The following is a 26,718-nucleotide window of genomic DNA, read 5'->3' on the forward strand; positions in this document are numbered from 1 at the left end:
TGAAATCTTGTAGATGCCATTAGGAGCACTGGAGGACACAGAAGCAAATTATATTTTTGAGATTGCCTGTCTCATACACTACTGTCAGGATATAGTGACCGTTTTATAAAAATAACTTTTTTTTATTATATTTGCTCCAATTCTACCTACTGCAGCTTTAATTTAGACAGCATTTATTTACCCCTTTTTGTTACTTTTTTTTGTTTGCACCCTTATCAACAGGAGGTGCTGTCTCTTAATGGAAAAATTAAGAGATTAAAGGGTGAGAATGCTGTAGTTTTCCTAAATACCACTAGATGGAAGTCACAGATTTATCAATTTAGCCCAGAAAGGACTAAAACCAGAGGATATTTAAGAAATATGAAAACAACAACATACAGATAATGAAGAAATGCAGCCACAGAATATTATAAATGAAAATAGAGATATTTTAGGATTTTTTAGGTTTTATTTCTATATTAGAGTATTAGTGTTAAATGACAGTAACATGAATCGGGCTTTTCCTCATGTGCAGTAGGGAAACCCTACGAGGACCCCTGGTGTCCCTACAGGCGTCCATCATACTGTAACATACACACTGTGCTATGTCCCAGTTGTCCACGTGGGGGCGCTGTATCCCCTCTGTGTCCATATCTTCATGTGACCGCCGTGGAGAGAGAGAGAGAGAGTGAGAGAGGCGGGGTTATAATGTAACAGTTTAGGTGCTACAGTGGAACCAATACAAGTGTCCGCGTTAACCGAGCGCCTCTCTGCTCGCCGCTGCGCCTTTCTGTCCTCTCTCTCTCCGCTGCGGATGTAGACTACCAGAGACACAACCAGCTCGGACATTACAGGACATTAGTGACGGAGGCGCCGCCGGAGGACACGGGACTGAATCACAACACATTCATATGAGGTGCGTATACAAGCTGGTGGCACATTAAGAAAAGACGGAGCCGAATAACATGTGAATCCCAGCCAAGCCGCAAGGTGCTCTTCTATATAGAGAACACGGTGTCTGCCATGTGATGGGTGCAACAGGGTTATATTGTTGTGCTCGTATACACGGAGGAGGAGGTTGTTAGTTTGTGGACACCGAGGCGCTGGCCTGTTGCTAGGAGACCTTTTGACAGCTGGGAGCTTTTTGGGAAAGTGACAGTCAGGCTAATGCACTAATGGTGTCCGCTTCTCTGGCAACACAAACCTCTCCTCCTCCTCCTCCTCCTCCTCGTGGGTAATTGCCTCTTGTGCGTAAAGAAGACACAACATTTAGCTGGTGTGATGGTTGTTTTCAGTCAGGAGATTACTGTGGTTTGCTGGGAACAATGGCCTACTTGTTGTGATTATCAGATCCTATAAATATATCCACATTCCGGATATGTTTAATCTGTTCTGAGGCCCAAATTATATAATTTACTCATTATTATATGTCAATTAGAAATTCAAGAAAATCACAATGTATGGGATAGATATGTTGCTGAATATAAAGTCATTTGCATAAGCTGCCTATATTGAGGACATTGATGGAGACAGAGACAAAGAAAGATTAGAGAGAGATGGAATATTAGTGCTGGTTTGCATTGTGATTTGCTTTTATTTTGATTCTCTATATGATTTGATTGTATTATTATTATGTCATGGATAAATGTTATGCCCAGCCAAGACACCTTTATTTAGAAAATAAAGAAAACACCAAGGCAGAGCCCAGAGTAGAAGTATAAATTAGAAATAATACCAAACAAATAAACCATCCTGACGTTTTTTTACAAGCTTGAGAAACAAAAGTAGCCAACCTTTAAGCATTAAATTCCATTTTGTTATCGTCCGAGCACCTACACATTTCTGGATTATTGAACAGACATTTAGAATTGAAGTTCTTAACTCATCATAGTATGGACAATACAAAAGAAAATGTTATTCATTTTCAACTTCTCCTAACTCGCATACTTCGCACAACCTGTTGTCCTCCTGGATGGTTTTAAATCTACCGACTTCCAGAGGAAGGATTCCTTTTGACCTTTGACTCCTTGATAAGTTTGCTAGAACATAAGATTCAGTGCCATAATTGTGCTTGATTTGAATATATGTTCGTAATTTTGGTTTTAACAATATATCTTTCAACCATTTTTCTTCAAATCTAGCATCTTCTAATTGTATTCATGCTGCATGATGAATTATTACTATACGTATATTGCAATTCCTCAAAAATAGCATGAAGTTCTGTAGCCCCTAAATATCTCTCTATAAGAAGCACCTTATTAAGGTAAAGCTATGAAATGTGTAAGGCATGTGTTGGCCTGTTTTGGGAGGTGTGACTCAGGACCATAAGCTCCTACTCTCCCTCATCACTCAGTAGCCCGCGGCCATGCGTCTGAAGGTCACCCATGAAGAGATCGATAGCTAGATCTCACTGAGGACTACACTCAAGAGCAGCCAGTGTACACTCAGCCCTGCCCACTTAAGGTGAACCACACACATACACAGGCTCCCTCGTATAAAATGATTAGAGGACCAGGGGCGACTTATTGAACAGCGAGTGAGTAGTATTTCAATCAGAGTACCCAGAGCAGCGTGGGTTTCATCTGTGCTGACCTCTGCTCTTGTGCTGCTGGCTATTATCTCGCAGGAGACCGAGGGATATCAGGTTCAGGTGTGTAGCACATTATGTCAAGGTTGTAGCTACACCAGAGGGACTTGGTGTAATTTGGACTCCCAGCTTGTTTTGTAGAAGTGCTGAGCTTGTTTATTCCCTTCTCTGAAGACGAGCCGCCTGTGGCTGTCACCGCCGTGGCGCCGCACACACGAACAGGCCTTGAAAGAACAGCTATAAGAATTGTCAAAGTCAAGGCCAGTGCGGCCGAGAGAGAGGGGACAAATCAGCATTAGGCTTGACGGGCGGTTGCATCCCTTCACACATCGCACAGTGCGGCTGTCACAGTGGCGTCTGGGTCGTGTGGATGGACTGAGTAAAGCTGACGTGCTGTTCTGTCCTATCAGGCTGATGTATGTTCCCAGCGAGGAGACTACAGTCCTCAGGAGCCGCATAGCACCTCCACTCCACCTCCAACACCATCTCCTCTTCCTTTCTCTAGGGGCATGCCTTCTGAACCCAGCCTCAGGTAAGTGGTCTGGTCATCCATGCACATACATGTACATGCATGCTCAAGGCTCATGGCACAAACAGAAATATAGCAGTTAGTGTCTATGCACTGAGAAACTATATCAGCAAATGGAGACAAAGAGCCATTTGCTTGTGGGACAGAGAGCACCATTCTTTATTCTAACCCGAGGAAGATCCATGGGAAATCAATATCTTGTTCAATAGAGGTGTTCCCAGTGTGCAGGCTCCACTGGCTCTCTGTTGTTATCCAACTTATTGTTTGGATGTAATGGAGGTAAGACATGGGGGCAAACCCAAATAAAGGAGAAGGCACGTATGTTCTATATTTTTGTTATACCAGGAATAAAATGGAAATATAGGGCTGATCTGCTAAGGTTGTATTTACCATGTCATATATAGAGAGAAACTTAACATATCAAAAGCAGACATAATCCATTAATTTCTCAAAAGAAATCCATTAATTTGTCAAATGTATACAATGTGAAATGTGTCATGCAGAGTTAGCTAACTAGCAAGTTAACTATTAAATGATCTATTCATGTGATGGAAGAATGTTGCTGAATGCAGTGCAGGTTACAGTTCAATTAAATGGGTATACTTTGTAAACATGCCATAAGACCGGATTTTTTACCCCGTTTTTTAAAATTGAATTTGTGCAAAGATATCCTTTAGCTTAACTTCCCTCTGCAACCCTATAGTCACAAATATATACCGTTATTTAATAAGAAACAAAAGGTTATATAGCTACTATAACAGCTGGCTAAGCAAACTATACTCAAACAGAGGTACATTTTGTATTTGTTGGGGACTATTTTCTGCTGTGGATATGGTGCACGTATGAGTATTTACAGCAGCAGAACAGTGTATGTAGGTTTTGTTCATTGTGATGATGAAATATGTTACCCATCGCTATGGTGTGGCTTATTAATGAGTTTTTAATAGTGGAGCTCTATGGCTCAGATGAATGAGATATATCAGGCTTTGGCTACACAGGCAACACTTGTTAGAAAGGTCAACTTGTTGCTGTTTTTTTGTCAGCAACCATGTAAACAATTTTAAACATCTCTCCAGAGATAGAATCAGAAAGACATTATGACAGACAGCAGTGCTCACTGATGAAAATGCTGTAATATGAGGAATACTATTCAGCCTGTTTGGCAAAAGAAAAATAACTTCTGATGATCTTGGTTTGAGCTTGGAGACCACAAAAAGCCTGCGGTTCAAACTGAGTGCATGAAGTTTGCAAGACGCGGACAAGGAGTGTCTAGTAAAAAGATGCTGTTGGTTGCATTATGGGAAAACTGTCTCAGCCTCTGCTGCTTCAATTTTTTATCATTCTTTTAAAATAAATCTGCCTATTCCGAATCAACCAGCTCTTTAAATGTGCACGATGTAGCATCGTCTAAAGCTTCAAACTGATGGAAGTTATAAAATGACATGTTCATCTTTATATTTGAATGTATTCATTACCATAAAGGGCATCAAATCCTCAAATCCCTCCCATACAGCTTCTCTCTCTGAGTTGCTAAATCCTGTAATTTCCCTTCCCTCTCATCCAGCACAGCAATTTTGTCCTTTTCTCCCTTGGCTCTTCCCTCTGGCAGAGTCCAACCAGCAAACAAACAGCCTGACTCATCATTCCGTCCTACCTCTGGCCCATAGTGCGCACACACATCCACCCCCACACACACACACATTATATCCTCTGTCTTACGCGCCATCACCATGAAGGTGACAGAGCAAGCCTCTTGGCAGACAGCAGCATTTAGAGTGACGGCCGCGACTGTAAGGGGACAGAGATGGATTCGGACGGACAGGGTGCCGGGCTGCGGACGGATGGGTGTAAGCTGAGAGGGACTGAGGATGGGGTGGAAAACAGGGTAGATTTGCTGCTCCATGGGTCAATCAGTCTCTCCATTCTATTTTCAGTGTATTTGTCTCATCCACCATAAAAAATCAGACTTGAGAACTGTGAGACACAGTAATGGGCAGAAGGTGTTCTTTTTAAGTGCAGAGACATAATGGAGATGTCATTCATATTAAGAACTTCGTGTGATTAGTAAAGTGTTACTTGTCTGCATTGCATTGAATTTAAATTCATTCTTGATGCAATTTCAAATGTGAAAAAAAAGATAATTAAACTATTGACATTTATTTTAGTTATACACCTTGTACATTGAAATGACTTGTGTTAACCTTCTCCACCCACTGTTCTCCTCATGTGATGTTAGCACCATGTACAACTTTCACAGACTGCTATGAAAACATTAATGTGAACATGTCATATATGTATCTATAGATTGGACTCACTTTTTGAGGACTATAAAACTGAGATCTTAACAAGACTAACGCTGAATTCACACCAGAGCGGTGGCGAGGTGCGGCCTGCGGCGAGCTGCCATGCAATGTTTATGAAAAGCTGCGGCGGCCTCTCCTGAGCTCAGCGAGCTGAGGCGGTATGATTCTGCGGCGAAGTGCGGCCGAACAAAAGTTGGGAAAAGTTGAACTTTTAGCCGCGAAGTGCGGCCAGAGAGAACCCGCAACCAATCAGTAAACAGATCCTGTGACTCCTGTGACACGTTGACCTATGTTACAAAGAATTTCTTCACGCCTGAAACACATGAAAACGCCTCACGGACGCAGAATACACAATGTTCACCATCTTAGATTAGCGTGTTTGCAGGCTAACATTTACTAATTAGCACAACTGAGCCAAATTAGCCAAACTTCATGACAATCCATCCAATAATTGTTGAGATATTTCAGTGTGAACCAAAGTGGTGGATATTGCCATCCCTAAAAATGTGTAAATGTGTATTTCTGCTGTACCATCAAAGCAGTCAAGCTGTCCAAACATGCAAATAAAACCTTGAAAACTCCATGTCCAAATTAATTGCAAGTGTGTTAATAACTAAATTAGTCAATTAGTTTTAATTTAGGCAGTCTAGCTCTCCAGGTGGGATGTGTGTTTTAAAGGGTTAAATCACAGTAGTAGTAGTAGTTGTAGCGGACACAACACAAGTAGTGATAGGAATCATGCAGTACAAGTAGTAGTTGTAATATTATTATTATTATCACTATCATAGAACCAGAGCTTTGTCTCATTTACAAGTCCAACTCCAGTTTAACAACATATCTTATGTACTGTATATGTGTGTGTGTGTGTGTGTGTGTGTGTAGCAGCAGGGAGATGCTGACAGGACAGAGGCTCTGTCAGTCAAAGTCCCACCAGGACTCGGTCCTCTCTGCCCTCAACCAGCAGAGGAAGGATGGCTTGCTGTGTGACGTCACCCTGGTCGCCGGCGAGCAGAAGTTCCACGCCCACAAAGCCGTCCTGGCAGCGTGCAGCGATTACTTCAGGGTGAGTCCTGGACCATATTATAGCCTATACCCTGAAAATATGTTTATGTTTTGACAAATGAGCGTTTGCAGCTGAACAGGAGGAATATTGTGTGGGTTTGTAATTAAACCCACTCCTTTGTTTTGTATGTACAATGGTTAGACTGATTTAAAGGATTGCACACTTATCAGGCTGATATTTGCCACTATATGAAAAGCAGGTATCAGTCAGGCAGTCAGGCAGTGTAGGCCGCTGCTGATGTGATAGAGGTGACAGTAATGCGTTATTGCGTAACCATCTTCATGCCTGGTAGATTGTTAAAAACTGCCTCAAACCTGTCATTACCCTGCTAACTCCAGTAGCATAGATTATTAATGGAGAGTCCTACAATGGTCTAAATCAACCTTTTTACCCCCTTTTTCTATAATTGAATAAACTGACGACCCCTGACTAAGTGACTATTTTATGGATATTTCATAATTTATTCAATGCATAACAATAACAGTACAGAACAGCTGATGAATTGCACAATTAACCTAAATAGTGAACGCAATAACTGCAGGGAGTGGGTGTAAAATGAGCGATTTGGGTGAATTTTGAGCAGATTCGTCTCTCTGACGCTTGGCCGTTGTTCTATCATCTCTTTGGTTGTTTTCTAATGCAGGACGAGGCTGTTTAGCAGAGAGGGAAGGCTCTGTGGATATAGCTTGTGTTCAGGTCTTCACCGTGCCCTTATCCTGTTTATATCAAATAATAATCCAAACTTAATAACAATTTCATTTAGTTTTCTTCACAGAAATGAACGAAATGCTGAGATATAGGCCAACTGTATATATACTTTTAAAAAGTTGTCTTACAACCCTTAAAATCAAGAAGGCCTTGCGACCCCCTCCGTGAAGCTTTGGCAACCCTTAGTGGGGGGTCGGGACCCTCAGGTTGGGAACCAGTGGTCTGAATTCTGTTTCAGGCGCTCTGCCATGCTGCCAACGAAACTCAAATTTAAAAACTAGATTTAATGGTCAGGTTTGTATGTAAAATCCATCCATCCATATCCGTAACTGCTTGTCCTATTCGGGGCCGTAGGGGGGCTGGAGCCGATCCCGGCTGACATTGGGTGAAGGCGGAGGGGTACACCCTGGACAGGTCGCCAGACTATCACAGGGCTGACACATAGAGACAGACAACCATTCACGCTCACATTCACACCTACGGGAGTCATCAATGAACCTAACCTGCATGTCTTTGGACTGCGGGAGGAAGCCAGAGAACTCGGAGAAAACCCACGCTAACCACAGCCCTCCATGTAAAATATAAACACTAGATATGAAGCACGGACAGCTTCAGTCAAGATTTAAGTGCTACATCAGGTCATCCTCCACCATCCCATCTGGACGGAGCCTTGGAGGAGTTTTCTGGTCTCTAGCCGACTGTTTCAGTCTGATCATTAAACCACAGAGGTAGCTGTAGGTAGACTCACGCTGTCAGAGCCAGACGGGAGATTTGCTGAGATGGGCCGCACAGGGAAAAGTGCACCGATGAGATTTGATTTAGGGACACTGAGCAGATTAGGAAGTAGGAATTAATCCCTCTTGAAAATGAGAGGCAGATTAAATATGTCCAAGTTGCCCTGGGATTACTCCTCCTGTGTGTGTGTGTGTGTTATTTTTACTTCTCTCTGCAGAGAGCTGAGGGTGGGCGAGTCACACTCTCCTCTCCTTCCATTTCCTTTCTTCGTCCTCTTCATTTTTGTTCTCCTTTTGTTCTTGGGCTCCGCTTTTTTTTAAAACGTCTCTCTTTCAAGTCCCAGCTGAGCCGAGCAACACTGTTCCTCCAGCGCTCGGATTATTAGATCAGCCTGCTACAGTAAGCAAGAAAACTCCCTCTGCTCCTCTGTAGGGACTTAACAACATTATCATCAGTTTGTCATCTGACTCCACCGCTGGGTTTCATTTAGCTCATTTGCTGAGGAGACGGAGGTGCCTTGTGTCGTGAATAGGGACTGTGTTCTCTCTCTGTCTCTGTGTGCCTCTTTCTCTCTCACACACACACACACATAGCAGTGATAATAACACATTATCTAGCCCAGCGGACATGAGCGATGGTAATGTAATACCTGACCAAGCGTGAGCTGTTTACCTGGGACTTGTCCTGAATGTGTCACCTGCCTCTTCCGATGCCGTCACATTACTAAGACGTCTGGACGGCTCGGGGGACATTCGGCCAAATCAGTCACACACCAGCGTCACACAGCACCCTCGGCGAGAGCGCCCACACACACTGAGTCTCTCCTTGCTTTTTTGTCACACAGAATATTTTCTACTTGCCCTGCAGTCAGGACAGAACTCATCAAAAGCTATTATTGTCTCAAACGCTGTATGTACAACCTGTACTATACAGAACTCTGTTATTGCTTGAACCTCTTTCTGAAGACACATTTTAAGATGGGCAGGACAGTATTTCTACCATGTGACTTGTAGCTGATCTGTCCTCCCTTCCTTCCAGTGTAGCTTGATTTGTTAATTTGATAGTGTAAATCGATCCACGAGGGAGAAATTTGGTGTACAGCGTTCTGTATTGAATCTTACTGTGAATGGAAAGACATTCAGTGCTACATCCCAAATTGTAATTTTTGTGGATTTTCCTTCCAGATATTTGCAGGTACAAAAACCTCCCCCAAAAAAACATGCCAACAAAAATTATTCTACTCTTCCAAAAGGAAAATTCTGTAATACACCCTGAACCCTTGTAAACTTTGATTTTTTCTTATTATGATAGAGGTCAAGTCTTAAAGGGACTCTATGTAAGAATCAGAAATTGCCTGTTAACAGCGACATCTGTGGCCGTTAAGTCAACGAAAGTCAGGGTCCTGTTGCTCGCGCTTGTGCTCGCTCTACATAGACACTTGAACGAGCATTGATCAAAACAGTGAGGCGACACACATCGGCTAAAATCACAATATCACTCTATATTTCACCTGCTTGGCAGTAATGTTAGCTGACCAGACGAAGGTCTCTACATGAATCAATGCTGATACTGTGTTTTCCTGCTTCAGCCTCCCGACCGCGGTCAGAAGGAACAGGGGAGACACCGGAGTTTTGGTCGGAGACGATAACGTTACTCGCTGCACAAACTTCCACTGTACATTTTTTTGGACCAGAAACCGAACAGCTCACATCATTGTACCATCCTACGCAAACACAAACTTCTGAGCTGGGAAGATGTAATAAAATACAGGAACATCTGTCTGGTCTTTAAAATCCTGCATAATTTAGCTCCTCCTCCACTTAATTCATTCATAAACCAACGCAATAATACTGGTCAGATCACTAGAAGCACCACACGTGGTGACTTATCGGTCCCATGTTCTTTTTAGGGTGTCTATTGTCATCGGGCCGGGGATTACAGCTGGATATTAGCCATGTCGGCTAAAGCTGCCCTTTTTACTGTTATTGCTACAGTCAATTAATTGGGATTGTCCCCGATATAATAAACTAATAAACTAAAACTAAACTAAACTAAACTACATTCACTAGATATTCTCAGAGCTAAACGAACTCTTCTGCAGTGTTTAGTGTACGCGCATGCACGTGAGAGGTGGAGCGAGAGAGCGAGTAAGAACGAGTGCGGTGTGTGAGTGAAGGCAAGCAGGCAGAAAGAGGAGCAGAGACTCCGGCCCTGGAGACCAACGCTACGGTCTCCCCTTTGTCTTCTGACCACACGGGCTTCACTAGACAGAACTTTGCGGTTTTAGTGCTTCCGTGTAGTTTGTGTCGCAGTCTGAGTCTGAACAGCGTAGACACACGTGAGCGCGCATGGGACACCAACCTGCAATGATGTATACATGTTAGGACTTACAAACAGTACCTTTTAAGATAGAGAATATTGGCACGAGTACCAACAGCAGCTTCAGTCAGAAACCACTGACATCTGCACTGGTCTTCAAAAACAGCTGCTGAGTTTTTCCAATTAAAGATTTCACGACTTCTGTCCTGCCTGCAGGCCCTTAGAGAAATAATATTTCACTCCGACATGAGAACAACCTCACTGAACGCTGTCCTCTCTGGTATGATCACAACAAGCAGAAAACACATAAATCCTGCTGGCAGGTCACGCTCACTGCAGCGCTGCACCACCACTGCAGCATCATGTGAAAGCACTGCAGTGAGCGGCTGGCTCTGTGGGCTTAATGTGTCTCTGCGCTCGATCTATATCCCAAGTCAGAGGAGCCATCCGTCATCACTACAAGCCTTTCCCTCAGCTCCTCCACCAAGGTCAGGAGGACCATCCATGCTGGAGGCGACCATCTCTGCGAACACTCTTACAGGGTTCCCCTCTCTCGACCTCTCCGCTCAAAGATGCAAAACATGCATATGCAGCTTCTCAATCATATGCACGATCCTTTTTTTACTTTCTGCTTCCTTTAACACTACACATTGACCACAGCTTAGCCACCATCACACCCCAGGTTTAGCCACAGGCCCTCCTTGTGCTCGGTGGACCGTTGGATTTTTAATTAGCGCGGCGGTGAATCAACACGGGCGAGCTCTGAGGAGAGATGTGCAGGCCTCGGTTAAAACTCAGCGTGGCCTCAAGTCGACTCCGTCTCACACATCACCCTCACAATACAGAGGGGCCATTCGCCAGCGGAGGGGGTGGGCAGGAGGGTCGGTCGGTGCCTGGTTAAAGTTCATGGGCGCTATGAATCAGGGAGATTTGGATGAGTTTTGGGAGCAGTGAATGTCGTTTTCATGACAGAAAGAGATGCTGCGCTAACCGGCCAGCCTGAGGGCCTTGGAAGCTTCTAATGCTGTTATACACCAGTCTCTGAGTTGAGATAGTGCAGAGTGACTCCGCTACAAACTGCTACTGTGATTAAAAAGATATGTGGAATTGCAAGTTAGCTAGATCACTATCCCGAGGCGAGGGAACTGTGGAGAGAGAAACTGTCTACAGCAGCTGGATTTACTTTTCTAAAGCAATTTATGGTGCCTTTTTTTTACCCCCACCATTACAATCCAGAGGAAAAATAAACCCTAAAAGCTTCGTGACCTTGCTGTCCCTCATAACCGAGAGTTGATCCTCATCGTGGCCACATTTGACCCATCACCCTCCCGTCACCCTTCCCCTCCGTGCTGTTGCTGAGCTCGGCTGATCAATGGCTCTGTCATCCCCCTCATGGTGTGACACCAGTCAATAGCTTTGATTAGCGAGCAGCAAGCTGGACTCACGCACAGCAGGGCCAGACTGCAGACACTGCTTTGATTTCACATGGAGAGTGTGTGTGTGAGTGTGTGTGTGTGTGTGTGCGCGACAGAGAAAGGAGGAGAAAGACAGAGAGGCTGTATAACACAAAGTACTGATTGTGCTATTTATTTCTGCTGACCTCCGGGGGCCAAGGTAGGCTAATCAATACAGAAAGGGCTCTAGGATGTAGCGTCTGGCAGGTTTTGATTGACTATGATGCTGTTTTTGTTTCAGCACACGCGCATACAAAACAGATTTGTCACTCTGTTGATGCTGTAACAATGTACAGATACATTATGATCAGCATCGAAAGAGTGGAAACTTTTTTTTGTTAACCAAAGACAGAAGACGCCGGATGAAATATCTCTGTGATGGTGTTCCCTCAGCTGACCCCCCCGTGTTTGTGTGTCATCAGGCTATGTTCAGCTTGTGCATGGTGGAGAGTGAGGCAGACGAAGTGACTCTGCAAGGAGTGACCAGCGTTGGACTGAAGCACGCTTTGGACTTCGCCTACACTGGACAGGTGAGTCAGAGCAACAGCCACCACACAGCTAATAACATGCTAAGCTAACTCGCATGTTGACAGCACTGGCAGTGATACTTCTCTGAGACTTGTTTATTAAAACTACACATTATGCAGAATAGCCCCTTTCATAGTGTTCTATTATGATATATATATTTTTGTTATCCAACCATTATGGATGCATTTATGCCTTTTAATGTAGGTGCTGTTTCAGGGGCGGGGGTGGGGGGGGGGTTCATTTGAACGCCTTTATATATGGTTGGGTAGTATAATCTACAACAATGCATCATATTATATAAGCAGACCAAATGTTTTGCAAGTAAGACTATCTTTAAAGGTTCTATATATGGGATTCAGAGTATTAATATTAATAGCAGCAAACAACAATTTTTTTATTTTATTCTAACGTTTTTATCTATTCTTTTGTTATTTTACTGCTCATTTGCACCAACAAAACCAAAGCAAATTCCTAGTGTATACCTCATACACCTGGCAATAAACATGATTCTGATTCTGATTCTGATTTTGATTTTCTATGTTAAGATTTAGAGCAGTAATGTCTACCTGAGCAGAGAATGAAGTCACTCTCCCTCTGTGTAAGTTGTAATCAGAGCTTCTCTGTGCTTTGTTTATGTAGCCGGGCCAGCAGCGAGTGCATTTTACTGCACGTGAGTCTCCATGTTGTGCGCCACCGGCCAGCTAATCGCGCCCACCCTTCGGCTCCTCCCGAAGTAAACGCTCAGCACTTTTGCCATTGTTTGCTCTGTCTGTGTTGTTAGCACCATTAGCTGCGAGCCGCTGGCTCAGCCGTCGCCATTTTGAGAACCGTGCAGAGGCGATAGAAATGCTCTGAATTCCGTATAGAAAAGCTTTAAGCAACTAGAGAGTAGAAAAAGTAGAAAGTGTGATTTCACAAGATCACGCGAGAATCCATCTTGTCAGGCTTCAAGTGTCCTGTGAGGAGTTACTGGTAGCTACGGGCGTGGCTTGGATGTGTGTGACGACCATGGATGTATAAAGAGAACTGGATACAGCGTTGGATGTTCCTTTAACTCCGCCTCCCAGCCAAGCCTCGGTCTGGGTCTCAGTCACATGAACGGAGGAAGAGAAATAACTCTGGATTCGGCCATTCGTGCATTTTACAACTTTTAGGACCTAATGATTTGAATAAGGGCTATTCAAGTGCTCATATTGGGAAGTTGATTTACCTCAAAACAAAATATCCACCGAGTTACAGACGTCTCTTTCCCAATGTAAGTCTATGGGAAAAAGTATTTTTGGGCCCAATGGCATCACGTGACGGACATGGAAGTTGTAATACTGCCGTTTGGCCACTACGAAAATTTGCTTCACAGCCCTGCGCCCTTCCTGGGGGGGCTTTGTGACGACACAGTGAGGCACTGTTCGTTCAAAACAACGATGGCGGCTGCTAGAGAGGTTAGCGTAGCTGCTGCAGTAGCATCAGTTCTATCAGAACCGGAGAGTATTTCTTCACTGAAAGAAGAGCAAAGAACGACACCAAAGGCTTTTCTCGATGGAAAAGATGTTTTCGCTCTTCTCCCGACTGGCTTCTGTAAGAGTTTCAATGACAGATGGTTCATCCAATCACATGCCAAGTATTTTTTTGAAAGTGCCTGCCCTTTTCCAAACAGTTTCCAATGACGGCCTCTCAGATGGTTCTGTGAAACAAACAATCTGGCGGGTCAGGTTAAGAAAATGCAGCATTTCCCTCGAACATGCATTTGAATATAAGTCTAAAATAGAAAAAAATGAAATGAAAATACTCAAGTAGCATGATAGCTACAGATTACAGTTACTTTTCACGATTGCCAAATATGTCACCAAAATAAATCAAAACAGGGCATTTGCAGATTACCACTTTAATCTGAGCAGCTTCTGCTGCAGCATGCCTTTGGATGCAGCGTTATCCAGCAGTGTGCAGGTGCTGTACCAGATTTTACCATAAACCGGTGACTCCTCTGTCCTCTGTGGTCACGCTGCTGAAAATTATTCTGGGATCTAAATAAGAAACGCAATTAAATTCAAGAAGGCAGAAGTAAAGAGCACAGTATTACATTTCCATACTAAAAGGGCGAGACGGTCATGTGAGTGTGTCCTTGCCTTCTCACCCCATCAACAAAGAACAAATGTGTGATCATTTCTAATAGCCGTCCTTGACCTTTTCAGTGCCGCCGATGCTCGACCCAATAAGCGGCCTAGCGGCTTACGCAGTAGGCTACAACGAGAGGCCGGGAACTTTGTAATTACTCCTAATTTTATTCCCACAGTGGAAATGAGCAAAGAGTGAGTCGGTTAGGCGGTGTAAGTAGGTCAACAGCAGGCTGCTTTGGTTGGCTCAGCCCCTGTCTGCCCAGTGGAGATGATAGCAGATGAGATGAGGGCAATATGCTTATCCCCACACACCGTGAATAACGACCTACTAAAAAATCCTTCAGCCACATGTCATAGGCCAGCAAGGGTGAGTGAGGAGACACGCTGCCACGGGATGCTCCCAGTCTAGAAGTCAAGTCAGTAACTTAAAGCTGCAGTGAGTAGAAATGGAACAAATATGATAAACGGTCACTATATCCTGACAGTAGTGTATGAGACAGGGAATCTGAAAAAAAAAAAATCATGTGCCTCTGTGTCCTCCGGTGTCCTCCGGTGTCCTCCGGTGTCCTCCGGTGCCCCTGATGGCATCTGCATGATTTCACAGACCGGAGGAAAACAACCAATCAGAGCCGAGCTGGAGCCTGCCGTCTCTAAGCCGCTGTCTGTTACTGAGTCTGCCATCCAGCTGCCATCTATGAGAGCCGGCTGTCAATCACTCGTGAAGCCTGATCAAATGGTCAAACTAAGCAGCGCTGATCAAATATGAATCAATATTCTGTTACTGTAATGCCTATTTCTCTCCTCAAATGTTTTCAGAAACATCTTGTAGTGTTCTGTTTGGCTGTAAAATGAGGAAGTTTGTGACTCGGCAGCCATGTTGAGATCAAGTTGAGGAAATACCAAGCACCGCCCACCAGCTGGAGCACAGCCAATAGGAACGCTCTCCTCTGAAATGACTTGTCTCCGATCACGGGTTAGATGTTTTATAGCCTGAAAACAGAGCCATGAGGAGGTGCAGAAGTCTAGTTTTCTCTCAGAACACTTGAATTACAATATGCTGAAAGGTTATTATGGAATTTTTGCCCAATGATGCCAAAAACATTTTGCAGATTAAAGTGACATTCTCACTGCATGCTAACACCACAGCGGATATCTCAACCAATTCAACAATTGGAGTGTTTTATTACCCACAGACATGACATTTTTCAGACCACAAATCTTCTATTTTTTCTGAGCTGAAAGCGATGCGAGCCTACATGGGTGTAGAGAAGACATCTATATTCTACCTCCTTTCATTTTGTCTTCTCCTCCAGGTGAAAGCTCGCAAGTAACAATAAATGTCGGTTTACACAAGAGCTCGCTGTACTCCCACACTGAACCAGCCGCGGTGTTATAAAACTGACTGTGTGTGTGAGGTTGAAGTGCTCTGACTGTAGTGGGCCTCTGGAGTGGAGAGGAGAGCAGTTACAGTTATTACAGTTATTATTTTGGGTTGCCTTCATGGCTGCAGCTGCTGCTGCCCGCCAAGACGCTGATTGAGTCAAAGAAGAAGAAAAGAAAAAGATTTGAGCGTTTGTTGTTCTTGATCACACGTTTACCTCGGCTTATACTCATCTAATAAAAGCGGTGGTGATGTTTAAAATAGGTGTGTAGCGTTGAGTTTAAGAGAAAGTTGATGTGATTGTTGATCAAAGATTGAAGTCTATTGAGGTTCAGCGCATGCAGATCCTAACAATCGGAAGCTTTCTATCTCAATATGTGAAGCTTAAGGAAGCCCATAGATTGTGCTGGTGGTTAACTGGACCGCTGCCCATGCCTGGCAGCAAGCCATACTGTGATAAATGTGCAGATGCAGCTAATTGTAGAGAGGGAAAAAAAAAATACTCGCTGGGATTTTTTTTTTTTTTCCTAAGTGCCTTTAGTAACAGGGAACATATAAACAAACCGCATGAACTGTTTACATGAATGCTAAAGCGGCCCAATAACACGCGTGTTCATATGCAGCAAAGCGTGTAATTGAGCACAAACGCTGACTAAAATGTTTTTCACATCAGTTACAGTAAGTGGACAAACATGCAGCAGAAAGAAAGCAAGACATTTACCATTCACATTTGTTCTATCGAGGTGAAAAACAGGGTTTCCTGTTTTCCAAAAAAGATAAATAATGAGGAGGCTTTAGCAAAAAAACTATACCCATGAATGCTGCATAACAATATTCAGCCCACTGCTGTATCAACAGTATAGTGAGAGGCGAGGGAGACAAATGATGAAGTCATTTTTCACACTTTCGCTGCTGATGCAGTCACGGCTCTGTGGCTATGTAGGGCAGCGCTGCTCAATGGATTATCGAAGCCCTTTAAAACCAAACTACGTTTTATTTTGGAGGAGGTGAGTCCACTGTGTGAGAGGTGACACGGGGCATGTTCAGTCTGATTGGGCTATTAGTCCTATGATTAATAGAAGAGTTAACTCCGTGTCTGCTGAGAATAGACTCAATAAAAAAAAGGGCAGTTTACCTTCCATGAAGTACACAACACTTGGCTGTGTTCCCGAGAGGCGAGCACTATGACTTGGCTGTGTTACAGAGCTTTATGTTGCATATGGGTGGGTAATATGGAGGCAACAGAAGGAAGAGCTTTCAGCAGATCATTTCAGCTGCTGTTCATTCAGCTCAACAGGAAGCGTTTTGGCAGAATCAGTGCCGTAATAATTGCATGATTATGTTGCTTTGCTGGGAGGATGATAACGGTGAATCAAGGACATTGGTGGAGCATTTCTTGTTATGCGGTGCAGTCTGTCAAACTCATTTACCCTGTCTCTATTGCACCATCTAAAACATTTTAAATAACCTGGTGTACAGACTGAATTCTCAGTTTTTCAAGAGAGTAAAGATAAATAATGACATAAGATATATAGTATACTGCCTGGTTATCTCAGGCCACAAAGTATATGCTTATGACTTAACCCTTAAATGCATCAGTGTTTTTCCAAACATCCCTCATACCTTTTTTTTTAGAACATACTATTGATAATAATGAACCAAAGAAAAGTATTGCCATTTTGTTTTTCACTAATGCAGAAAAAAAGCTGTTTCAAAACTATTTGATACCTTTGAACATAGCCCAATATACAATATAGACACATACATAGGCTACTGTAACTGCTCAATAACTCGCCCTTGAAAAACCCTTCTGCAGTCATTGAAGCAAGCAGACAAACTGGATCAACAGAGATAACACAACATTAGATTCTCCCCGACCTGAAAAGCCTCGGCACATCTCTCTGTGGGCCGTATGCAGCTGGGTTGTTAAGGCAGCGAGTATTTGAGACACACAGCCGGTGAAGTGATTCCGACACCGTTGTGTCTAGAACCCTCAAATTGTGAAAATGTGCTAACTGCTATCAGTCACACCAGAGGAGCGGATGTGCCACAGCTCCAATATTTTGAATTTTGACTGCTCTTACCCATTTTAAACGCTGGCTGTCAGTCCTACATATTGTTCATTTAAAGATATTAATTTTGCTATCATATATGACAAAGAAAAGAAACAATTCCTCATTTTTGAGAAGCCGGAACCAGATCATGTTTGGCGTTTTTTGCTTGCAAAGTGATGGAAATTCACTATCAAAACAGTTGCCGATTCATAATTTGAAATCATATTCACATAAAACAGATACTGCATACAGTGAATAAACAAAACTAGGAGCTTACAACCATGCTAGCTGCTCTTTGAGGCCGTACTTTAAAATTTTTACCTTACTATGGGGCCAGACGAAAAATCAGGGCAATCCACAGAGTTAGTTATTACAGTCTATCCAATAGTGGCTGAGAAATTTCACAAAAAAAAACAAAATGTGGGGGCGTCGCTATAGCTCACCTGGTAGAGCGGGCATCCCATGTATCAAGGCAGAGTCTTTACCGCAGCGGCCCAAGGTTCAAATCTGACCTTTAGCTCTTTGCTACATGTCAACCTATCTCTCTCTTTCCCCTCCGTCATTACTATCTCTCTCTATCAATAAAGGCATTGAAAAGCCTAAAAAAAAAAAACTTAAAAAAGAAACCAAAATGTCAACCTTCTGTGTGGCGCTAGAGGAGAAGTCAAGGTATCACCAAAGCCAGAAGACGTGTTCCTCTGTGAATGATGAATATCTGTACCAAATCTCATGACTGGCAATCCATCAAATAGATGTTGAGATATTTCAGTCTGGACCAAAGTGGTGAACAAACCAACCGACTGACATCACGACATCGTCTCAAACGACCCTATAAATAGTTGAGAGAAAAACAACGATTCTCAACTTTCTTCACATCATGCCAGAAAGTTATTAAAAACAAATAGTGTGAGGAATACTGGCATATTGAGGGTTTAATGATCTAGAATTATTGAAGCAGACTGGGTGTAGCATGGCTCTTCTTCTCTAAAGACTGCAGACATGCATTTAAGCATTAATATGACCTATAGTATCTATAAACATGAAGGAAACATGTTCAATAATGCACCATTGTTCATACAACTTTAATTTCCTCTAAAGGATTATAACAAAACCACATGACATGTTTTTTTTAACTGACACTGAAATGCTTTAAAGTATAATTAACTGCGACCCAACTGCAGGGAAACCTGAAACAAACTAAACCCATTGACCTTGTTTATCTCCCCTGGACAGATCCTGCTGGAGCCAGCGGTGATCCAGGACGTCCTGTCTGCAGGCAGCCACCTTCAGCTGCTGGAGCTCCTCAGCCTCTGCTCCCACTACCTCATCCAGGTACACACACACACACACACACACACACATACACACACACACCACTGCCCTCTTTTGTGTGAGCTGGAGACATAATAAGAGGAATCAGAGGAATAAGGGAATCAGAGGAATATCATGGCGTGTTCCACTCAGGAACAGTCGGGTGATTTGATCCCGTCTGCAGGGAACATCAAGAAAATGTACAAATGGGCCACTCAACTTAACTTGAAGTACAGTAGAACAGCTTTTATATTATGACCTTTTTCACACATGTATTGTATTTAGTATCAGAATCCAATTCTCAGCTGCACTAAAAACCAATAAGTATTCCCCCTTTAGACAAACAATGGAGCAGCAAGGACCAGGACTTACAGGTTATGGTCTTTGTTATGTCATTTTATATATAGGGATTATGGTGATATACTGACATGGTCTCTGCGTCTCACCAGTCGTGGAGTAAAAGACTAGTAAAAGACAAGCAACCACCGTCAGGCTGTCACCTGTACCAAAATTACAATGTTCATCCTCATACTATGTGTTTTTTTTTTTTTAAATACAAGGCAATGACAGAAATCCTGATACGGTGTTTATAGGCCAAAGAGTCCAGATTACTTTTGGAACAATCCTGGTCACAAACCATGAACTGGGAGCTCCAAAACCCAGAACATAGTGACACACCAATGACACTGCTGACAGCAGCTATAGTAACATCAACAAAGGAACGGTTCAGCGTTTTGGGAAATTCACTTTTATTTGCTATATTGCTGAGAGTCTGTGTACGCTAAACTTTAAAGGGATAGTTCAGGTGTTCTGAAGTGGGGTTGTATGAAGTACTCCATCTACCGGCACGCCCCCAGTTTGGAGAAACAGACAGGAGTACTGGCACAGAAGCAAAGCAATGTACTGCTGTGGACGAGGGCAGTAATAAAATGTATTTTAGACACCTAAAAGAAAGGGTCACTTAAAAAAAATCAATATCAGTTTAAGTGTACGCTATATTTAGAATATTGTCACCGCTTTACCTTGCCATCAGACAGCCCTTTCTGACGGGGAACTGAAGCGTTTTATCCATCTGGGCTCTCTTCAAAGCCACCAGACTCCATTGAAAAAAAATTAAATTTGAAATTTGTTTATGTCATTGTGTGCTTTTGGTGAATCAGTGGAGTCTGGTTGCTTTGGCAAGAGCATAGATAACGGCTTCAGTTTAAGTGGGCCTTTCTTTGAGGTGTCTAAAATACGTTTTGCTGCCGGCCCCCGTCCACAGCAGTGCTTCCGTACCGGTACTCCTGCCTGTTTCTCCAAACTGGAGGCGTTCAGACCGCCATCTACTGTAGGTAATACACTGATCAATGGATGAATACCTCATACGACCCCACTTCAAAAAATCCAAACTATTCTTTTAGGCTCAAGCCAGAAGACAGATAGCTTAGTTTAGCACAAAGACTGGAAACAGGGGGAAGCCTGGTGTTTTCCTGAGGTAACAAATCCACCTATCAGCACCTCTGAAGCTCACTTTAACAAGTCGTTACGCAAAATCCCCAAATGTACTAAAACAAGTGCTGTAATTATTAAAATTCAACAACGTCCAATCTCCTGCAATCTGCAAATAACGGTCTAGTGGTGTGAATCCTCCTCCACAGGGAGGTCAAAGGTCAGAGTCGGTCAGAGACTGAAGCCCCTTGAGCCGGCACAGATTCAGTGTGCTGCTGCTCAAGGACTCTTCAGTTGGGTGGATGCTTGTCAGCTAAGGTGCCTGAGTCCAGATCTCCTCCAGAACTAGGCCACCCTGCTGCTACAGTAGTTTAATGTATTTTATCACAGAGACCAAGACGGATCTGTTGGAACGGAAGCAAAGTCAGTCTATTGTCCTCTGGGTACGCAGCCAAAAGCTGCTGCAGATAAAGACAAATTGAGTTGAGGTTGTGGCAGAGCAGAACCACTCTGAGGTGTTTCATACACAGTTTGATGTGTTTCCCTGGAATTCAATGCATATTTCCAGTTGTTTTAGAATCACTTAAAGTGAATATTTTCATTTAAATAAATGTCTGTTAAGTCACTATCTATAGCCAAATGAGTTAACACTACGGTGACTGAGCCTATGGCCCACAAGTATTCAATATTTACACATTTGCAGTATTATGAAATGGGTGTCTGTGGTGACATTCCCGGAAAATTACAGTTTTTCTCCATTTTATACACAAAAATTTTAACTATGCACATAATTCTGAAAACTTGAAGCTCATGTACGTAGAAATATAATGTTTGTATTCTATTTCTATGCTCATGTATCAACAGAAATACTCCTGCTAAACTCTAATAAGCACAATGCAATTGTTTTCAATCAAATATAAATTCTAAATCAACCAGGACTGAAATATTAAGGATTGACAGTTTCATTACATCCATATATTTACACCACAGTACTAATTACACCTACTAATCCCTGTCAGCAGACTGTAATGATTTTATACTGTATTTTACCACCCACAAGTCTTTACAGCTACATCACAATAGTCAGCCTAGCTCAAATGTGCCATCTGGTGGTTGCAGAAGCTTCATCTCTATTAGTGACCTCACTATAAACAAAACAGCCAACTCCTGAATAATGCCATTGATTTTTTTTCCTGTTTGTTTGTTAGTCTCTTTACCTGCTAACATCCTTGTTTGCAGAACACATGTCAGCTGACTGTTTTATTTAGTGTGCGGTTAGAGAGTGCACAGTGAGCGGTATAAGACCAGACCAATAGCATTGATTGCCCAATGCACACTGCGCCGATTGATTTAAAATCACATGTATTAGCCGGTCAGGAATCATCTAACTCCGATATGATGCATACTGATGTGCAGTATTCAGTTAATTGAATATTGAACAACTGATCGATACTACACTTGCTGTGTTAGGCGCCGTAAGTCAGAAATTATATATCTATATGTGTGATAGTTCCTGTTGTTATTTGTGTAATCATCATTCTAATATTTAATGAAGACATTTAATCTCATTTGTTTTAAAGGTCCCATATTGTAAGAAGTGAGATTTTCATGTCTTTTTTATTATAAAGCAGGTTCAAGTGCTATATAAATACTGTGAAAGTATCGAAAAGCTCAATCCATGCCAAAATACACACAGCTCGTATTCAGAAATTGCGTCTTTGAAACAAGCTGTCAGGATTTCTGTAATTTTGTGATGTCACAAGTATGCAATATTTAGACCATTTCACAGTTTTAAACGTGAACATTCTAAATGTGTCCAAGCTTATTTCCGGTTGCAGTGTATGTGAATAACATCAGCTGACAGGAAGTAAACATTGACGCAATTCCGTTGCAATTCAGTTGAAATGCTCTAAAACAGAGCGTTTCAAATAGAGGGTGAATACAGGTATATTCAGGCAGACAGTATGAGGAAAATAAAGGGTCTTTAGAACAATACAGCATGTAAACATGTTCTAGTAGAAACATAAAACACAAGTATGAATGTGAAATTCAGCATAATATGGGACCTTTAAATCCTGATATAGATATTTTAAAAAAAATACATTTTCTTTCTGTAAAATAGTAGTTGTAGTTATGAAATTAAAATGTGCTGAATTTCAGTGCAAAACATCTACTTTAAAACTCCTGAGTGGTTGATCCATGAAGGTGTTATATTATAACAGGTTGAGTACTAGCTGATGCATGTTTGTACTGTATGTGCTGAAGGACAGCCAGAAGATGGCAGTCTTATTCCACTAGTCGGGTCTCATTTCCTTTTATTTACCTCCTTTCCTCTCCTTTATTTCTGTCTGTCTGTCTCTACGTTTGGGGTCTGTAATGTAATCATTTAACTATGAAATAGAACCCACAGTTAATGTCTACATACTGTATATGTGTGACTTACATATGTATATATATGTATCAAGAAGACAATACAGCTATAATTGGTAAATGTGACATTCTTTTAAAAGCATAACTAAATGAAATCTTACATAAGTTAATGTTTGACTAAATATACCTCCTAGCTAAATTACAATACCTAGGTGATGTCATCTTTTGTAAGTACTGAGAAAACATGTATGGTGATTATGTGCATTCGTTTGTGTGTGTTTATGTATTCACCCTGCAGGAGCTGAGCAGCGTGAACTACCTGGAGCTGTACCGCGTGGCCGACCTGTTCCACCTCCCCGCCTTAGAGGAGGCCGTGGTGGGCTTCCTGGTGGAGCATCTGTCTGAGCTGAGCCGGAGCAGGCAGGATGAGGCCCTGCAGCTGCCCTACCGCCTCCTCAGGGAGGTGCTGAAGAGCGACCGCCTCACCTCGCTGAGCGAGGAGGAGATATGGAAGGTACTGGGAAGTGAGTGTGTGTGTGGTCATGGGTTTTCCATGCAAGAAAAGGCAAGGGATGGATGCGGTATTAAAGCTGTAGTGGGAAGAAATGGAGCAAATATGATTAAAAAAAAGTTGTTTTTATAAAAACGGTCACTATATCCTGACAGTAGTGCGCCAGACAGGTAATCTGAAAAAAATCACGTGTCCTCCGGTGCTCCTAATGGCATCTGCAAGTTTTCACAGAGCAGAGGAAAAAAAATAATCAGAACTGAGCTGGAGCCTGCCGTCTCTGAGCAGCTGTCAATCACTCACAAACTCCGATCAAACGGTCAAACTAGGCAGTGCTGGTCAAATATGAATCAATATTCTGTTACTGTATGACTATTTCTTGCGAAAAATGTTTTCAGAAACATCTTGTAGTGTACTGTTTAGCTGTAAAATGAGAAAGTTTGTGACCCGGCAGTCATGTTGAGATCAGTTGAGGAAATACCAAGCGCCGCCCACCAGCCGGAGCACAGCCAATAGGAACGCTCTCTCTCTAAACTGACCTGTGATTGGCCAAAGTCTCCCATCACGGGCTGGATGTTTTAAAGCCTGAAAACAGAGCCATGAGGAGGTGCAGAAGTCTAGTTTCCTCTCAGAACACTTGAATTACAATATGCTGAAAGGTTATTATGGAGTTTTTGTCCAATGATGCCAAACACATTCTGCCTACTGCAGGTTTAAAGTGTAGTGTTCAATCATCTCAGCTTGTAAATGTGAACAAATTGGCACCAAACTATTCTGTATATAACACACACACACACACACACACACACACACACACAAACACACACACACACACACACACACACACACACACACACACACACACACACACACACACACACAGATAGAAATGCGTGACACAATACATAGCACACACACACAGACTAATAAACAACAAATTAAACACTGCCAGCTGCATCTCTCACTGTTTGTTTGTATTAATGAGGACTGCTTTTTGACTGTGTGCACGTGTGATGGACACATGTGTGTCAGCCCGTGCATCTGTGTGCGCGCGTGTCACGAACTGCCGGGGATTGCGGAGTGAAGCGGCAGTGCGGGGTGGAGACTTACTGTTTTGACTGTTCATTTGCACCAATCAGCCTCCCTCCCCCTCCCATCTCTCTCCCTCTCTCCATCTCTCTCTCTCTCCCCTTCTCCTCTCTGATTAGGCCCACCGCGGCTCCATCAGGGCCCCAATCCCCCAGCTGTCACTCGGCCGCCCGTCTGATTGAAAACAATCAGGCCTCTGATGGCACAATTACCCTGACCCTTTAGCCAGCCGCCGCCGCCATAATCAGCCTCTGATTAGGCTGCTTTGGGCCTCCTTCACTTCGCCCAGAAGGTTAATTTGGGCATCAGACGGAAGCGAACGGCAAGCGGGGGCTGTCGTCCGAAAGGGTGGGTGGGGGTGTTGGGGGGTGAGGGGTGTGTGCACGCCAATACCGGACCGATATAGCTTGGCAGTCAATCATCGTCACTCAGAGTTTTCTTAGAGTCTCTCACGCTCTGGAAATCACATTTTCTCCGGCTTTGTTTTTTCTCCCCTCTCTCTCTTCTTTCTTGCCATCCTTTGCTCTGCCTTTCTGTGCCCCCCCCTCCCCTCACCTCTCTCTCTCCCATAACTATCTCTTACCCTCTCTCTCTCTCTCTCTCTGTCTTTTGTGGTCTAACTCTCTCCCTTTCACTCACACACACACACACACACACACGCTCGCACTTTCTCTTTCAGCGCGTAGGGGAAGGAGGGAGAAGGAGTTGATTTATTCTGTGCCCTGAGGAAGTTGCGTGATGCAGCGTGACCTTCACAGTCAGCTGCCGTAGTGCACACACACACACACACACACACACACACACTCAGAAACGCACACACATACTGTCACTTCAGAGCAATGAGGAGGAGAGAGGCGGGGTGAGCGATAGAGAGAGGGAGGTAGAGACAGGAGAGTGGCACAGATACCACAAAAAAGACAATCCTGACTTGCATGTTTCTTGCATATTCACACCTCTAGAGTGGATTGGAGGGGGAATAAAGGGAAAGCTGCTCAGTAACACATTGAGCATTTGTCTATACATCACACAATGAATGCTGTGTTTTGATTTCTGGTGTGATACTGTGAAATTTGTCTGATTTGTCCGTAGTCATCCGACGTTGCCAGCCCCAAAAACTAGTCTGCTTTACTAAGTTCTCCGTCTCCGCACAGATCACGTTAAAAAAACACTTTGTTTTCCCCGATAATGATCAGTGATCTCCAGTCATCTCGCCCACATTCACACCTCGTCGCAACTAAATAACCTTCCGCCGCTCTCGAGTTCAATTAAATTCTCTGCAACCCAGTCCGCCTGCATTAAACAAAGGAAGGTGCCTGTGGATATTTACAGTCTGTATATTGAATGCTGCTGATTAATAAATACTTGTGTGTGTTGGCAAGTATGGATGCAGTGCAGGCGTGCCTCAGTCTTGCCATAACAGCACAAGTGTCTAGAAAAATAATTATGATTAGCAATCCTACGCTCATTTTTTTCAGTTTTTCTCCTATTGCCTTTTACTTTTTTCTAATCGTTCTTTCTTTTCATACTGACTTCATGTTCTCTTACTTCCTTTTACTTTCCTCTCGCACCCTTTATTCCTTGCTCCTTCTCTCGGTTCTTAACCTAACTTCTTCCTTCTTCCTACCCCCCTTTTAAGAGACTGTATGAAAAGCTTTTGGGTAGGGATGAGGCTGAACTATTGACAATATATACAGTAAAAATGAACAACATGACAGCTACCCAAAAGTGAAGCCAAAACATCTGGATCGCCCCCTGGTGGCTGGCTGCAGTATAGCTCATAAATCCCACCTTCTCTATGTTAGCAGTACACGTCAAATTTTTCCCAAACTACATTTTAGGTAGTTCTTATCACGATGATGTATGTTCAAACGTTCATTTTTCTGATTAGTTTGGTTTTAATTAGTTATTTGATGCTATAAAAAAGGGAGTCAGATTGATGGCTGTGAGTCTCTCTCGTTGACAAGCTGCGTCCATGCTCGGCTCGCGATTGGTTCGGGCGGTACCTCGATACCGCAGCTCCACCGCTCGATCACTACTGCGCAGACTCTGGCTCCAAATGACGTCAAAATCTCAAGATGGCAGCTCTCGTATCCGGGATATTTTGGCTTCACTTCTGTACAGTGGGAGGAAGTGGAGACGCGTTGTCCATCTTTATACACAGTCTGAACCTCATGTTTCAGATTTTAAAAAAGAGAGTTATTAATATTTTCTTCAGACCCTCCCCTTGACTTAGAAAAAACAATATTGATTCGGTT

General features: G+C 43.1%; 1 protein-coding gene across 7 annotated transcripts in view; it reads left to right on the plus strand.

Moving 5' to 3' along the window:
* The first annotated feature begins 678 nt into the window (after positions 1–678).
* klhl32 (kelch-like family member 32) overlaps positions 679–26,718 on the plus strand; it is a 35,730-nt gene continuing 9,690 nt past the window's right edge. For 2 of the 7 annotated variants that reach the window (XR_005208804.1, XR_005208803.1), the window contains exons 1-6: positions 679–895; positions 2,977–3,098; positions 6,281–6,461; positions 12,100–12,207; positions 18,988–19,086; positions 23,165–23,380. Coding sequence is in view for 4 of the 7 variants with exons in the window: in XM_037784268.1 (XP_037640196.1) it covers positions 3,076–3,098; positions 6,281–6,461; positions 12,100–12,207; positions 18,988–19,086; positions 23,165–23,380 (627 nt within the window). In the remaining 3 variants the exon portion in view is untranslated. Of the gene's footprint in view, positions 896–1,202; positions 1,227–2,976; positions 3,099–6,280; positions 6,462–12,099; positions 12,208–18,987; positions 19,087–23,164; positions 23,381–26,718 lie in introns of those variants that run through there. The other 5 variants (XR_005208802.1, XM_037784268.1, XM_037784270.1 and 2 more) reach the window with 5 other exon arrangements.

This window comes from Sebastes umbrosus, chromosome 11 (genome assembly GCF_015220745.1).
Source record: "Sebastes umbrosus isolate fSebUmb1 chromosome 11, fSebUmb1.pri, whole genome shotgun sequence".
Lineage (NCBI taxonomy): Eukaryota > Metazoa > Chordata > Actinopteri > Perciformes > Sebastidae > Sebastes > Sebastes umbrosus.